The sequence below is a fragment of the Lithohypha guttulata genome (assembly GCF_036872675.1).
Source record: "Lithohypha guttulata strain CCFEE 5908 chromosome Unknown scaffold_6, whole genome shotgun sequence".
NCBI lineage: Eukaryota > Fungi > Ascomycota > Eurotiomycetes > Chaetothyriales > Trichomeriaceae > Lithohypha > Lithohypha guttulata.
Genome location: NW_027042755.1, coordinates 332,231 through 346,038, shown reverse-complemented (window position 1 = coordinate 346,038; position 13,808 = coordinate 332,231). Strand labels below are relative to the sequence as shown.

Below are 13,808 nucleotides of genomic sequence, written 5' to 3'. Positions count from 1 at the left end.
GAAATAGAGAGAAGGCTAAGCTGAACATCCTTGTACATATCTGATGATACCGTGCACACTAGGAATTCTTGGGCGACATGTTTTCGTAGACAATATCATTTTGTAACCTCGACTGTTGATTTTCCAGATCTCATCGAGACCATGATGATCTCTAAGGCCCAGATGCCCAGCCAGAGGTAGTGCTTGGACTAATCTTCGCTAGACGCGAAAACAGTACTCAAAATTAATTTGCTCGAGACTGCCGTAAAGTAATGCGTTTATCGTCAGCGTTGACTGTGGAAGAAGAGAGAAAGAGCTTCAAGAAACAAATCGAGATTCGCGTTTGAATGGTCGGCCACTCAGGCTTGGCAAGTGCCACAGGTTCCCGTTACCTCTGACGGAGGACCTTCAAGTGGTATCCGGGACCTGCATGTGCACGGAAGGGCCAGATATTTGTTTCGATCTTCAATTCATTAAAGTGTTCACATCGTCACGCTTTCTTCCTCTAGTCATGACACAACTGATGGTAGTGCTCTTTCTCGTCTAATCCTTACCTAGTGCCACCACAACTGTCACCGCACAATCTACCATCATGGATCAAGGGCAGTACGAGGCTCTGAAAGATCAGTGGGCGGAGATTGAGGATAGAGATGGGGTGAGATTGAGTTGGAACACTTTCCCAAGCACGCGCATGGTATATCTCCATCGGCCGTTAACCCTCTACTCATGGCTGACAAGATAACAGGAAGCATCTCGCCTTGTGGTTCCTGTAGGCGCATGTTTGACTCCTCTCAAGCCACTCAGCAATCAACTGCTTCAGTATGACCCAGTCGTGTGCAGAGCACCTTGCAAGGCTGTCCTCAATCCTTTCTGTAATGTCGATGTACGAGCGAAGATCTGGATCTGTCCTTTTTGCCTGCAGCGAAATGCCCTCCCACGCCATTATGCTGATATTTCCGCCGAGAACGTACCACCAGAGATGCACAGCATGAATACAACTGTCGAATACAGGTTACCTCGTCCAGCCCCAGCTCCTCCAATATTTGTCTATGTGGTAGACACTTGTCAAGAAGAGGACAGCCTGCAAGCGCTAAAAGAGACCTTGGTTATGAGTCTATCACTGTTACCTGCAAATGCGCTTGTTGGTCTGGTTACCTTTGGCACCAATGTAGCAGTTCATGAGATTGGCTACACTGAGTGCTCAAAATCATATGTCTTCAGAGGCAGCAAGGACTACCCTGCGAAGCAGGTACAAGAAATGCTGGGTTTAGCTGCGCCAGGCTTGCGACCAAATATGCCACCACAGCAAGGACGGCCACCACCTCCTATGGGACCTGCTGCACGGTTCCTGCTACCAGTTCAACAAGCTGAATTTCAAATTACCAATGCGCTCGAACAAATGCAGAAAGATCCTTGGCCAGTAGCCAACGACAGGAGAGCCCTTAGGTCAACTGGCGTAGCCTTGAGTGTTGCCGTTGGCTTGTTGGAGACCTCCTTCCAAAATGCCGGTGCACGCATCATGCTGTTTGCTGGTGGTCCAGCTACAGAAGGTCCTGGTATGGTTGTTGGCCCAGAGCTTCGAGAACCAATCCGTTCGCACCACGATATCGACAGAGACAACGTGAAATATTTCAAAAAAGCAGCAAAGTTCTACGACACTTTGTCCAAACGTACAGCTCATAACGGACACGTTATCGATATTTTCGCTGGTTGTCTGGACCAGGTTGGCTTACTTGAGATGAAAAGCTTGGCCAATTCCACTGGAGGGCATATGATCCTTACAGATAGCTTTACCTCTTCACAGTTCAAGCAATCGTTCATTCGGGTGTTTGAGAAGGATGAGAATGACAACCTGCTCATGGGTTTCAATGCTTCTCTCGAGGTTGTGACCACGAAAGAGCTCAAAGTGACCGGCCTCATTGGCCATGCAGTGTCACTGAACAAGAAATCAAGCGCCGTTGGGGAGACCGAATGCGGCATTGGTAATACCTCTGCATGGAAAATGTGTGGTATAGATCCCACAGCTAGTTATGGTGTCTACTTTGAGATCGCCAATCAAGGAGGACCAGTACCGGTCCAGCAAGGCACTCAGCGTGGCATGATGCAATTTTTGACCTACTATCAACACTCCTCGGGCCAGTATCACCTAAGAGTCACGACGGTTGCTCGAAATCTCAGTGGACCAGCTGGCGATCCTGCTCTAGCACAATCTTTCGACCAGGAAGCAGCTGCAGTACTCATGGCACGCATTGCAGTGTTCAAAGCTGAGGTCGATGATGGCCCGGATGTGCTGCGTTGGGTTGACAGAATGCTAATCAGACTCTGCTCGAGATTCGCCGACTATCGCAAAGATGACCCAACTTCTTTCAGGCTCGACAAGAACTTTACCCTTTATCCTCAGTTCATGTTCCATCTTCGACGATCGCAGTTCTTGCAAGTTTTCAATAATTCTCCCGACGAGACAGCATTCTACCGACACGTTCTGAATCACGAATATGTTGGTGATTCCTTGATCATGATACAGCCTACACTTGATTCATACAGCTTAGATCAAGAAGGCAGTGTACCAGTCCTACTGGATTCGGCATCCATTCAGCCGAACACGATATTGCTTCTGGATACCTTTTTCCAAATCTTGATCTTCCATGGTGAAACGATGGCAGAATGGAGAAAAGCAGGTTACCAAGATCAAGCTGGTTATGAGAACTTTAAGGCTGTGCTCGATGCCCCGAAAGAGGATGCAAGAGAACTGGTTCAGGACAGGTTTCCACTTCCAAGATTTATCATCTGTGACGCTGGTGGTTCGCAAGCTCGATTTTTACTGTCGAAGCTCAACCCGTCGACTACTCATGCGACTGGCGGCTACGGTGGCGTGTCGCAAACCGCCCAGACGATATTTACTGACGATGTTTCATTGCAAACGTTCATGGACCATCTCATGAAGTAAGTTCCAATAATCTCACGATCGTATTGCAGAATACATGCTAACTTTACCAGACTTGCTGTGTCAGGATCGAGCTAGACAACGGCCCACTACGATGGTCTATCAAGTCCTACCTGATTGACTGGCATGCTTGAACAATCACGAGCGCTACGACATCCGGCGCTTCGTTGCGCAATAGATAAGCACTGGTAGATCGACAGGTTGAATATCATGCACTGAGCACATGCAATGAATAGGGTAGGGAAGCATTCAGATCGTCATTCCTCCTGTCAAAGTATCGCCATTCTTCTGTCAAAGCCCTGCTTGTTACATCGCAAAAGTCCTCGATCCCTCGGTCTGAAGTATTCCCCACAAACACGATTTAGCACGTGAAAAGGCACAAGCATGCTGGCAGGATGATGGTCGTACCAGTACTGCCAGTATTCACGTGACTGATTAAAGCATCGCGTCCCAAAAAGGCTAGTCTAGCTTGGCGTGTGATTTCGCAAATTTATGTAGGCTCGACCTTGCGCGGTCTCTCCGTATTTCTTCTACTTAGCACTTTCAATCCTCAAGACAGGCAGACTACCTTTCGCATCCGCCATGCGTAAGTATCGTCTACTTGAGATGTGTCGACCAGGCGGCTAATATGTTTGTGCAGCTCCAAAGCTAGACCCCAATGAGATCAAGATCATGTAAGTTAGCCCAGCAAAATACAACTTTCTTTGACTGACCATCATAGTCACCTGCGAGCCACAGGTGGTGAGGTCGGTGCCTCAGCTACTCTAGCTCCCAAGATCGGTCCTCTTGGTCTATCACCAAAGAAAGTTGGTGAAGACATCGCCAAAGCAACTGGAGACTGGAAAGGTCTACGAGTGACTGTCAAGCTCACGATTCAAAACCGACAAGCTGCCGTCTCTGTCGTCCCATCCGCTTCCTCCCTCGTTATCAGAGCTCTCAAGGAACCTCCAAGGGATCGAAAGAAGGAGAAGAACATCAAGCATTCCAAGTCAATTCCCCTCGATGAAATAATTGAGATTGCTCGAACCATGCGTGGTGCGAACAAGTCCCTAGCCAAGGAACTGAAAGGTACTGTACTTGAAATTCTCGGCACTGCGTTCAGCGTTGGATGCCAGGTCGATGGCCGAAGTCCCAAAGATATCAGCGACGATATCAAGGAGGGCAATATTGATGGTAGGTTTAGCAAAAAATGGTTGCTGAATACATCTGCTTACACGTCACAGTCCCAGAAGAATAGATCATAGATCTGTACGAGCGATGACTGTTCAGAAATCGATGAACTGCAAGTTCTGTTTCAGGATATGACCACGGTTAATGAGGAACATGAGTGACACAATGATACCCACTGAACCATCAATACTTCTCAAAGCCTGCGGTGTTCTCCTTTGTCTGTATTCGTTACCCCACACACCTTGCCAACACTCTGGCCTTCATCACTCCTGCTGTTCACAACACAGGAATACACTTAAGCTGAAGGCCTATTTTGCGCAAAGGAAGATAGAATGAACTTACGGCACTCTACTCACCTCGATGTCCTTGTTTCACACGAAACGTGGGCGTAGTGGTCCATAATTTGTGTCTACATACCATTGTTGAAGCGATAGATGGAAGCGTTGTCGATTGCTACGATAGACGATTGCCGTCAGTTGAGCACGCAGCCGCATTGGCACGAAAATATCAAACAGGATAGAGTCGTACCAACCATGCAGCTGGGGACTATTTGTACAACTTGCAGAGCTTCCAACGTTGATCGAGTTGCACAAGGAGCTGCTTGGTACATGATCCATCGCTCTTGCAGTTTGACAGACGGATATGTGAAGGCGTGTATTATATAACGATGTGCCACAAGATAGGTGCTGTGATGCTTAGATGCATTAACGAGTATGCAACTAACCTACCCAAACTCTTGGCTCAAGCGAGCATGATTCCTCGTTGCAATACTGCCCTAAATAAAACACACTTCACTGGTCACACCATTTTGTTTGTGGGGACTCCATGTATGCTAAAATGATGGTTTCAAAGATCTACCATCTTTTCAGGTCAATCCACATCCTCTTCCGCAGTTATTTGCCAACATCCCTGTTGGAGGTGCATATAGCAGTGGTACATACGAATTTCGAAGAAAAACCGTGTGTTTTCATGCTGACCACGGAACTGAGGTTGTTGCTTACTACTGTTTCAGAACGATCGTATCGTGGCAAGCTTCTGCTAGGATTCCGACAACCTGAAGAAGCCAATGCAAGATGCACGCGATGCAAGCATAGCAAACAAAGATTGCTATTAGTTGCTTTTACAGCTGAGTGTCGCTAAACGTGGCGCACTGACAGCCTAGACGATGTTGAAAAGGCTGCAGCGATAGGCGACTATGGCTTGGGATAGGCACGGGTCCTGGTTACAATTCTGTGACGGCGGCAAGGGCGCCATCCACTATGGACACTAGCGGCAGCCATAGTCGACCAACGTTGATCAAGCTCTTCCGCTTGAGGTTGCGTTGTGGAGCGCAACGTTCGTGACACATCGCTGCTAGCAAGCCACTAAACACCGACGCCTGCGTCCAAGACGACCTGCCCCAGCGCAAGGCCCTACTGATTCCACTGACTTCGTATCCATGCATATTGATACAAATCGCTCTGCACCGTCATGATCATGGCCGTGAAGATGTTCTTCTACTGTTCCCAGATTGTCACAAGCCTGCCATCTTGTAGTAAACACGACACCCAACTTCCGATTACATTTCCATTCTCTGATCGAACCTCGACTTTCGATCCTAAACCGCCTGAATAGCCAGTTCAGCGAGCGGTCCTCTTGGAAGCCCTGCGAACGTCTTGCTTTGAACATCGATAACACGACCGCTGTCTCCATCTATCGAACCAGTACTTTAGCTATATCTCACTATCTTACATGTGATCGACCCGACGAGCCTCTGAAACACAGGAAACGGGGTCTCATGCTGATTCCGATTCTGCTTACGATAGGTCCAGTTGCTAAAAGCACAGACCAGGCGGATCGTCCGAGGCTGGGAGCAGCCTGCGACGTAGAAAAGTGAAAACGAATACATCTTCATCTCCAAGGCAGTGTTGTGAAAGTGAATGCCGATAATCTCCAGCCAAACACTATGTCAATACGATGCGTGCGTGTGAGCCTTGATTATTCAAGCGCAACAGCACCACTCGTTTGCTTCGGACCAGTTCCTTTTTACGGTGCATAGCGAAATTTGTTTGGTCCAGCGATTGCTGGGCATCAGAAAGAGGAGATAAGGTACAACAAGTCATGCTCGCTCAACCCATCCTACACAACCCCATGGCCTCTCGTCAATACCAAAGGCAGGAAAATCACGTCCAACCCGCGATCGACCCAAGCACTTGGACGGAGCAGCTGCCCCTGCCACGACCCTATGCGCGAAGCGTTGGCTCCTACAATACTGGTTTAACGTACGCACAACACGAATTTTTGAGGCGGAGGAAGATACCGCATGGTCGCCAATTAGAGGAATTAGACTTCACTAATATTGATGGCCGAATTCACCTACCAGCTCCTAAACATGTGTTGCTATCACTTTCCCCCTCGAACCACGATTCAAGATTGCCAGATGGCTCGAGAAACACATCGTACAACGACACACCTAGTCTACACCATCGAGGTGATCGAAACGTACTACCAGCAAGAGGCTCTCAAAGTTTGACGAATTCGCAATATGATCAGGCATGGATGCCCCCATACAGTGCTGATTCAGTTCTTCTGCAAAGTACTCCTTATGCCAGTGAACAACAAACTTCTCGCAATACTTGGTCAAAAGTACCGACTGTTATGCCATCGAACCTACAGTCTTCTTTTGGTCCGACCGCCTCTGCAGGCCAACAGTATTATGGTCCATACTGGCCGGATGGAACTTTCAGCCCATATCGACCTGCACCCGTGCGCAACGACCGCTTCTTTCACTGGCGACATAGCCGAGATCTCAGTCAGAATTCCAGACCACATCAAGTCAATCAAGTCAATCAAGTCAATCTGGAGCCAATATGGACGCACGGTCCTGCTCTGAATGCACAGCAATTCGCTCAGGGTACAGTACAAGGTGTTCGATCCTTGCAGTCATTACCACCTCGTGACGGTTATGTCCCTTACCTATCCTTCCAGGACAGAATCTCAGATGCGCTTGTCGCTGGTACAAGTTACCACGACCGTCCGACTACTGAGGAAGGTCAATTCAGCATATCTGAACAGGTGCCATTCAAGCCACAAAACCAACGAGGCGACGGTACACTTCACGCCACCGCAGCATCAGAGCTGATCGCACAACGAGATCAGGCATTCTCATGGGCATATCGTATATACATCGACCTGCTTGCTAATATACAGCGAGATTCGAAATTAGGAAGACAACACACAAATCAATTGGGACAATCTCGAACAGTGGTGAAACCAGCGATCTTTCCTCGACCACCTCAACGAGCGCAATCCCATTTCACAAGATCTCTCAACTTAAAGAATGGCAACCAAGGCTCATACAAAATGCATGCTGGTGGGGAGAGCTACCAACCCATGTCGATTGAGGCTTCTGATCGTCCTCAAACGGCGATACGAATGACTCGCCGGAAGACAGACTCAGCAGCTGGTGGTCCAGGGTCGTTTCAATCAAACAATGATTACAGTTCTCTTGTTGGAAATCCAGTTGATACGTCCTTGAGTTTCCAGGAACGATTCAACGTGATGACTGGCGCCTTGATGAGCACCCAACAACACATTGACAATGCCGCAGCTGCGCTTGATACCATCGAGGCCATATGTCGAGATTCCGAGGTTTCATGGACAGATGGTATGCTTCTGGCTGGTTGTTTGGCATATGGCATCGGAAACTATACCCAAGCACTGAAGTGGTATCAGAAAGTTGTCAAGTTGGACTCGAACCATGTCGAAGCAATATCAAATCTTGCCGCGACATTACTAGCCCTTGGACGACGAGACGAAGCCGCCAATCAATGGACCGCTGCCATTAAGCTTCGTCCGAGCTATTTCGAAGCAGTTGAGCACCTTGTCGGTCTGTATGTTAGCAGCCATAGAACGAGAGATGCTGTGGATATCATAGAATACGTCGAGTCACGCTTGAAATTACCAGTCCATGCACAAAGCATTGCTGGACCTGATTCGCATATCGAGGACGATAGTGACGATCAAAGCCGAGCATCTAGCACAACCATAGGGTCGACCGATGTCCCGTACTACGATTTCGATACCGGTAGGCGGTACAGCAAATCGTCAACCGCATCTGAGCATCCCCAGGGACTCGGTGCCTTCGGCTATGCTGTACCTGTCGCCGACAATGGACGTCTCCTGGCCTTGATTCACGCAAAAGGTAATATGCTCTACTCTCTTGGCGATAACCGAGCTGCGGCATCAGCCTTCGAGGACGCCATATTGATAGCGACTGGTGAGAGGAAAGGTGGTGTCCGCGGTTTGATAGAAAGAATACTTCAAGCCTGCGTTTCGTCCGTGGATCCGTACACAGCGGCGAGAGTAGCAGAGAGTAAAGAGCCTATCCTCCTCACACCCGATCGCGCACAGACAATCTCACAACGAATGTTTCCTCCGTCTGGTGAATTGCCTGGTCTCGAGCATGTTCCATCGAACGTAGCACTAAAGGCTGCCATATCAACATCGAGCAATTCGTTGCTTTCCCTAGCCAAGATCTACCAAGACGGCTTGTGCTCGCAAACAGCGGGTAAGAATGCTGCGAATCCTGGAACGAGGGAAATCTTGGCCTTGTACTATTTGTCCTTGTCGCTGCAACCTAGTCCATCCACTGCTAACAATGTTGGTATACTGCTCGCTGGTGTGCAGACAGCATCGGTCGTGCAGGTCACACCTCAACACACACAGAACTGTGTTTTCAACTACACCGGCGTCTCACCTGGGAGTGGTGTGGCTCTAGCACTTGCATACTACAATTACGGCCTCAACCTGGACGGCAAGCACGCACATTTGTACACGAACCTTGGAAGTCTTCTGAAAGACCTCGGAGAACTGCAAGCTGCTATCAAAATGTATGAGACGGCTGTCAGCTGTGATGGAACCTTCGACATAGCGCTGGCTAACCTCGCCAATGCTGTCAAGGACCAAGGCAGAATTGCTGATGCGATCAAATACTACAAACGTGCAGTACAGGCGAATCCTGACTTCGCCGAAGCCGTATGTGGTCTTGCGACGGCTCTGAATTCTGTTTGTGACTGGTATGGTCGTGGTGGTGTGTATGCAGATGGTGGTCTACGCGATAGAATCCACGTTGACGAGCGTGGAATGATGTATGAAGGTCGCAAAGGATCTGGATGGATGCACAAGGTAGTTGAGATAGTGGATCGCCAGCTTCGCGACGGAGAGTCCTGGGGTGTTGGGATCCTGAAATCGGATGTGATTGAGCTCATCTGCAACCAGTTGACCCTCATCAAGAGCAATTTACCTCAAGAAAGACAGATGCAAACGTATCGTCATATCCAACAGAGCTTGCAAGCATGGGCAGGCAGGAAGTGGGAAGGCTCTCGAGTTGTCCGGTTGCTTGAACGTGCCATCAAGTATATTGGTTGGCAGTGGTACCAGGATCGATACAAGCACAAAAGAGAATATCCTTCAAGACGGTATACACGACCTACCCTGCCAGTCGCTGTGCCAGTACCGAGTGCGCCGACAGTCCTGCCATTCCATACCTTCACAACACCTCTCTCAGCGAGACAAGTTCGACAGATTTCACAGCGTAACGCACTAAGAATCTCGGTGTCGACTATGAGATCTTCATGGTTACCCCGAACGGTATACCCGCCTCCTGCACCACCGAATCCCTGCTTGAATGTGGGTTATGTCAGCTCAGACTTTAACAACCACCCTTTGGCTCATCTCATGCAGTCTATCTTTGGGTTACACAACCCCAGAAAAATACGTGCTCATTGTTATGCAACAACAGCATCCGATGGCTCGATACATCGTCAGCAGATTGAACGTGAAGCTCCTGTATTCCGAGATGCATCGACATGGAGTGTAGAGCGACTCGTCAACCAAATCGTCGAGGACGGTATTCATATCTTGGTAAACCTCAACGGCTATACACGTGGAGCGAAGAACGAGCTCTTTGCGGCGCGACCTGCACCGATTCACATGTCATTCATGGGATTTGCTGGCACGTTGGGTGCAGAATGGTGTGACTATGTCTATGCGGACGAGATCTCGGTTCCACAACAGACTTTGGCACCTTCCAGATACAACGTGGATGTGGAAGATAAACTGAACCCGCGATCTCAAGCAGAGGACTTGGATGATTGGATTTATGCCGAGAACATCATCTTCTCGAGGTCATCTTTCTTTTGCGTTGACCACAAGCAGAGTGCACCAGATGCGAAACACGGGCCGCCACGACTTCATGACGAGTGCGAACGAGACCAGGCATGGACTGAGGAACAGCGACGAAGATGGAAGCTACGCAAAGAGCTATTTCCATCTCTTCCCGAAAATGCTGTGATATTAGGCAATTTCAACCAGTTATACAAGATTGATCCGACTACATTTCGGTTGTATTTACGGATTCTGAGCGCTGTGCCAAACACGGTATTGTGGCTGCTGCGTTTTCCTGACGTTGGAGAGCAGAATCTGAGGCATTATGCGCAAGAATGGGCAGGACCAGAGACAGCATCCCGAATTCTTTTCACAGATGTTGCACCCAAGGGGCTGCACATCACACGAGCTTCAGTTGTTGATCTCTTTCTGGACACACCTGAGTGCAATGCTCACACCACAGCAGCAGATGTTATCTGGTCAGGAACACCAATTGTCACATGGGCTCGTTGGGACCACAAGATGTGTTCACGAATGGCAAGCAGTATTGTGGCTAGTGCATTGCCAGAAGGGCCAGAGGGTGATGAAGGCCGACGGGATCTTTTGGTAGGATCAGAGAAGGAGTATGAGGATCGCGCTATTCAATTAGCGTCGAACTTGCGTTATGTTGACACAGATAACTATGAATATTCAGGGCAAGGTCACGGTCGGCTTTTGGAGTTAAGGCGGATGCTTTGGGAAGGTCGATGGACAAGTCGGCTATTTGATACTAAGCGGTGGGTTAGCGATCTCGAGATGGGTTACTGGAAGGCATGGACTGCTTGGGAAGCAGGGGAAGGAGGCGATATCTGGTTGTAAATGGTTTCATTCTATCGGCTCTGTCTAGTGGGATCAACCTAGAGATGCCGTGACAGGAAAAGGAGCCGTGCGCGGGAAATAGAATCTTGCTCGGGAGGTACGAGCCAAGTCTGACTCGCGTCAATAGTCATGTATACAACTGCGACATTGAGCAGCGACGGCATTTGCCGGTGCCCTGACTTCCTACCTGTTGAATACACCACGAAATAGTGTTTGACGGGTTATTACCTTTTCTCGTGTATGCCAGCGAGCCACCGGCGATCTGAGCTCTCGACTAAACAAACCGCGCATGTGAGTTGACGCCAGGTCTCAATGCAGACGAGCTGTTGAACGTTGTACTAGTCCACATAGGTGACTTGTGTGGTACGGGAACTCGTTTGTTCATTGTCTATTAAGGTTCTGTTGTGCCAGAAGCCACCCGTGGCTGCATCTTTCAACGCTCTTTCCGGAGACAAGAACAAATTTGGGAATTTTGGCAATTACAGTATTCGCGCATTCGGTAAGCAAAAAGCTACACCGACGGAGTACAAGGTCAGTCCTCTAGCCCAGTCAGGAGCTTGTCTGAACTAAGAAGTCTTGTTTTTCCTCTGCATGAGATAATATCCTTATCGGGTTTCTTCTCAACGCTTACTAGTGCTGCAGAAGCCATCACTCAGATTGGTGTTTGACCTCATCAGGATCTAGAGACGCCAATTTCGGATGCTTTCAGTCGAAAAAAGTATAGGGTAACCAGCGTTATTAGCAAGAAGCAAGACGTTGCGAATGCAAGCCGAGCAACGGATCAAGCAGAACGCCCACGAGCTTATCAGCAGTCATCACAAGGTGATGCCTACCGCATTGGACTCTTCGAGGCCTTAGCTCGTTACCCAACAAGTCTAGCTGCAGCGGAGAGTGTGGCAAGTCGAGCCGCCACGATCTCCCTGTTTGGAGATGCATTAACGGTCCCCACCTGTTTCTCAGGCAGAATAACTGGTTCAACCTCGAGTCCCACCACGGAACAAGCCTCTGGAAGGCACGTTTGACGTGAAACACATATTTGAGCCAATGAGGTCTGACGACTGTAGGCAGAGCCGACTGTACCATACTTCTCTCAGCAGGAAGTGTTTTATCACCCTCGACGCTGCATTTACGCCTGGTATCCAGGTGCTACCGAGATCATGCAGATGCAAGTTCGGATTGGGACGGTTATGGCAGTTACGACCACGAATATTCTGAGAAACAAACCCTAAGGTAAACTGCTTTGTTCCGTGTAGTTGAACAATCCAAGTCAATCCCGCTTGTTGACACAGTCCCTAACCCCAGGGCCGAATTTGGTTCCTGATACGTTAACCTTGGCAGTTGATCTGCAAGATTTTACTGACAAGCGAAGTTTTTGATGTCAAGACATTGCTTGATCCACCAAAAGCTGAAAGTTACCAGCACAACGGCTTGTCTGCTCCACATTGTCGGCTGACGACGTCTCCGGCATATCGACGTAATGAAGCAAATTCAAGCGATTGCCAAATTTACTAGCAGATGGAAGGAGGAACAAGGGCTCGTGTGGCATATGTGTAGCGACTGTAAGGGATTGTATATACCCCAGAACTAGCAAAATCATGACGGACATAATTCAACCAGGATCTACAGCATTCACTGTGGTTGATTTGTCAAGCACAGGGCTTGGCAGTCCGAGAGAAGAGGCAACCAGACCTTGCAGGGATTAATGCCTGTCGGTAAGATCGAGCCATGAATCTTAAAGCTGCACGACTCATCGCTCCACTGCAATTAGATGCCGTTTATCGCCAACTCAATGCTCCTGCGGTTCGCGGATTTGCAGCGAACTCTATGGCGGCGCCACGCACCGTTAGCATCGGCCTGCACCCTCACTCTCGACGACTGACAGCGTTGCCTGCATGTTTTCTAGCTCAACCTTCGCGCTCACTGGTTCGCTTTGCTTGGGAAGGGTCAACCTGGTCTTTGCTTTGACAAGCTGCTTCTCGCATCCACCGCGATGGGTCCAATCAATACCATCAACTGAGGTAGACTTCGACCACGCTCAGGTATGTGTATGCTCGTCCCGCTGCTCTCCTTAACGACTATGGAGCAAGACCTTTCTCGACCGTCGTCTGCTTGACATACTTGTCCTCCAACGCATCTTTGTTCAGCCGATCACCTCCTCATGTCTAGGAAGTACTGCACGGAATCCGGTAGCAGGAAAATCTCTACTTGTCCACCTACTATTGGTTGACACACCAGTGACCTTTTGACGACCCTCCTTAATTGCTGGCTACCATTGATGTACCGACTTTCTAGTCTTTAATCTTGACTTTTGTTTTCTGTTGAACACGCGACCTTGCCTGAGATTAGATCTTTCACAAGACCTGTTGCGGCGGCTGTTCACAGCAAATAGGACGTTGAACCAGGAATCATATCGTCATCGACACGCTCACTCACCCTCCATCTCGAAAAGCACTACGGATTCCAAATCCGCTTGTCGGATCTGGCCAAGTACAGTTATACTCGACGTTCAACTCAACCATCGGCTTTTGCGACATTTGGTTTTACCACGCATTGCATAGTCGCGACTCTCATCCCAGTGCAGACCTGCGTACTTCTGGAAATTCCCGACAATCCAGAATGACTCGCCTGGCTCGACGTGGGCCATGGCTGCCAGAGGAAGACAATGCATTAATTGCACTTGTACAAACACCAGGGCCGAATAATTGGGTGA

At 49.0% G+C, this 13,808-nt stretch overlaps 3 protein-coding genes across 3 annotated transcripts; all 3 read left to right on the top strand.

Moving 5' to 3' along the window:
• Positions 1 to 571: 571 nt before the first annotated feature.
• On the top strand, positions 572 to 3,001 carry SEC23 (GTPase-activating protein S23; the record flags this gene model as incomplete). The annotated part of the gene is made up of 3 exons (XM_064901871.1): positions 572 to 673; positions 725 to 2,922; positions 2,977 to 3,001. 3 exons carry the CDS (start codon positions 572 to 574, stop codon positions 2,999 to 3,001), a joined length of 2,325 nt encoding a protein of 774 aa, XP_064751550.1.
• Positions 3,002 to 3,505: 504 nt separating this feature from the next.
• RPL12 (60S ribosomal protein L12) lies at positions 3,506 to 4,160 on the top strand (the record flags this gene model as incomplete). Its single annotated transcript, XM_064901870.1, has 4 exons — positions 3,506 to 3,509; positions 3,564 to 3,597; positions 3,645 to 4,096; positions 4,147 to 4,160. The coding sequence occupies 4 exons, from the start codon at positions 3,506 to 3,508 to the stop codon at positions 4,158 to 4,160; spliced, it is 504 nt and encodes a 167-aa protein (XP_064751549.1).
• Positions 4,161 to 6,223: 2,063 nt separating this feature from the next.
• LTR64_007551 (uncharacterized protein) lies at positions 6,224 to 11,098 on the top strand (the record flags this gene model as incomplete). Its single annotated transcript, XM_064901869.1, has 1 exon — positions 6,224 to 11,098. The coding sequence occupies one exon, from the start codon at positions 6,224 to 6,226 to the stop codon at positions 11,096 to 11,098; it is 4,875 nt and encodes a 1,624-aa protein (XP_064751548.1).
• Between the last annotated feature and the right edge of the window lie 2,710 nt (positions 11,099 to 13,808).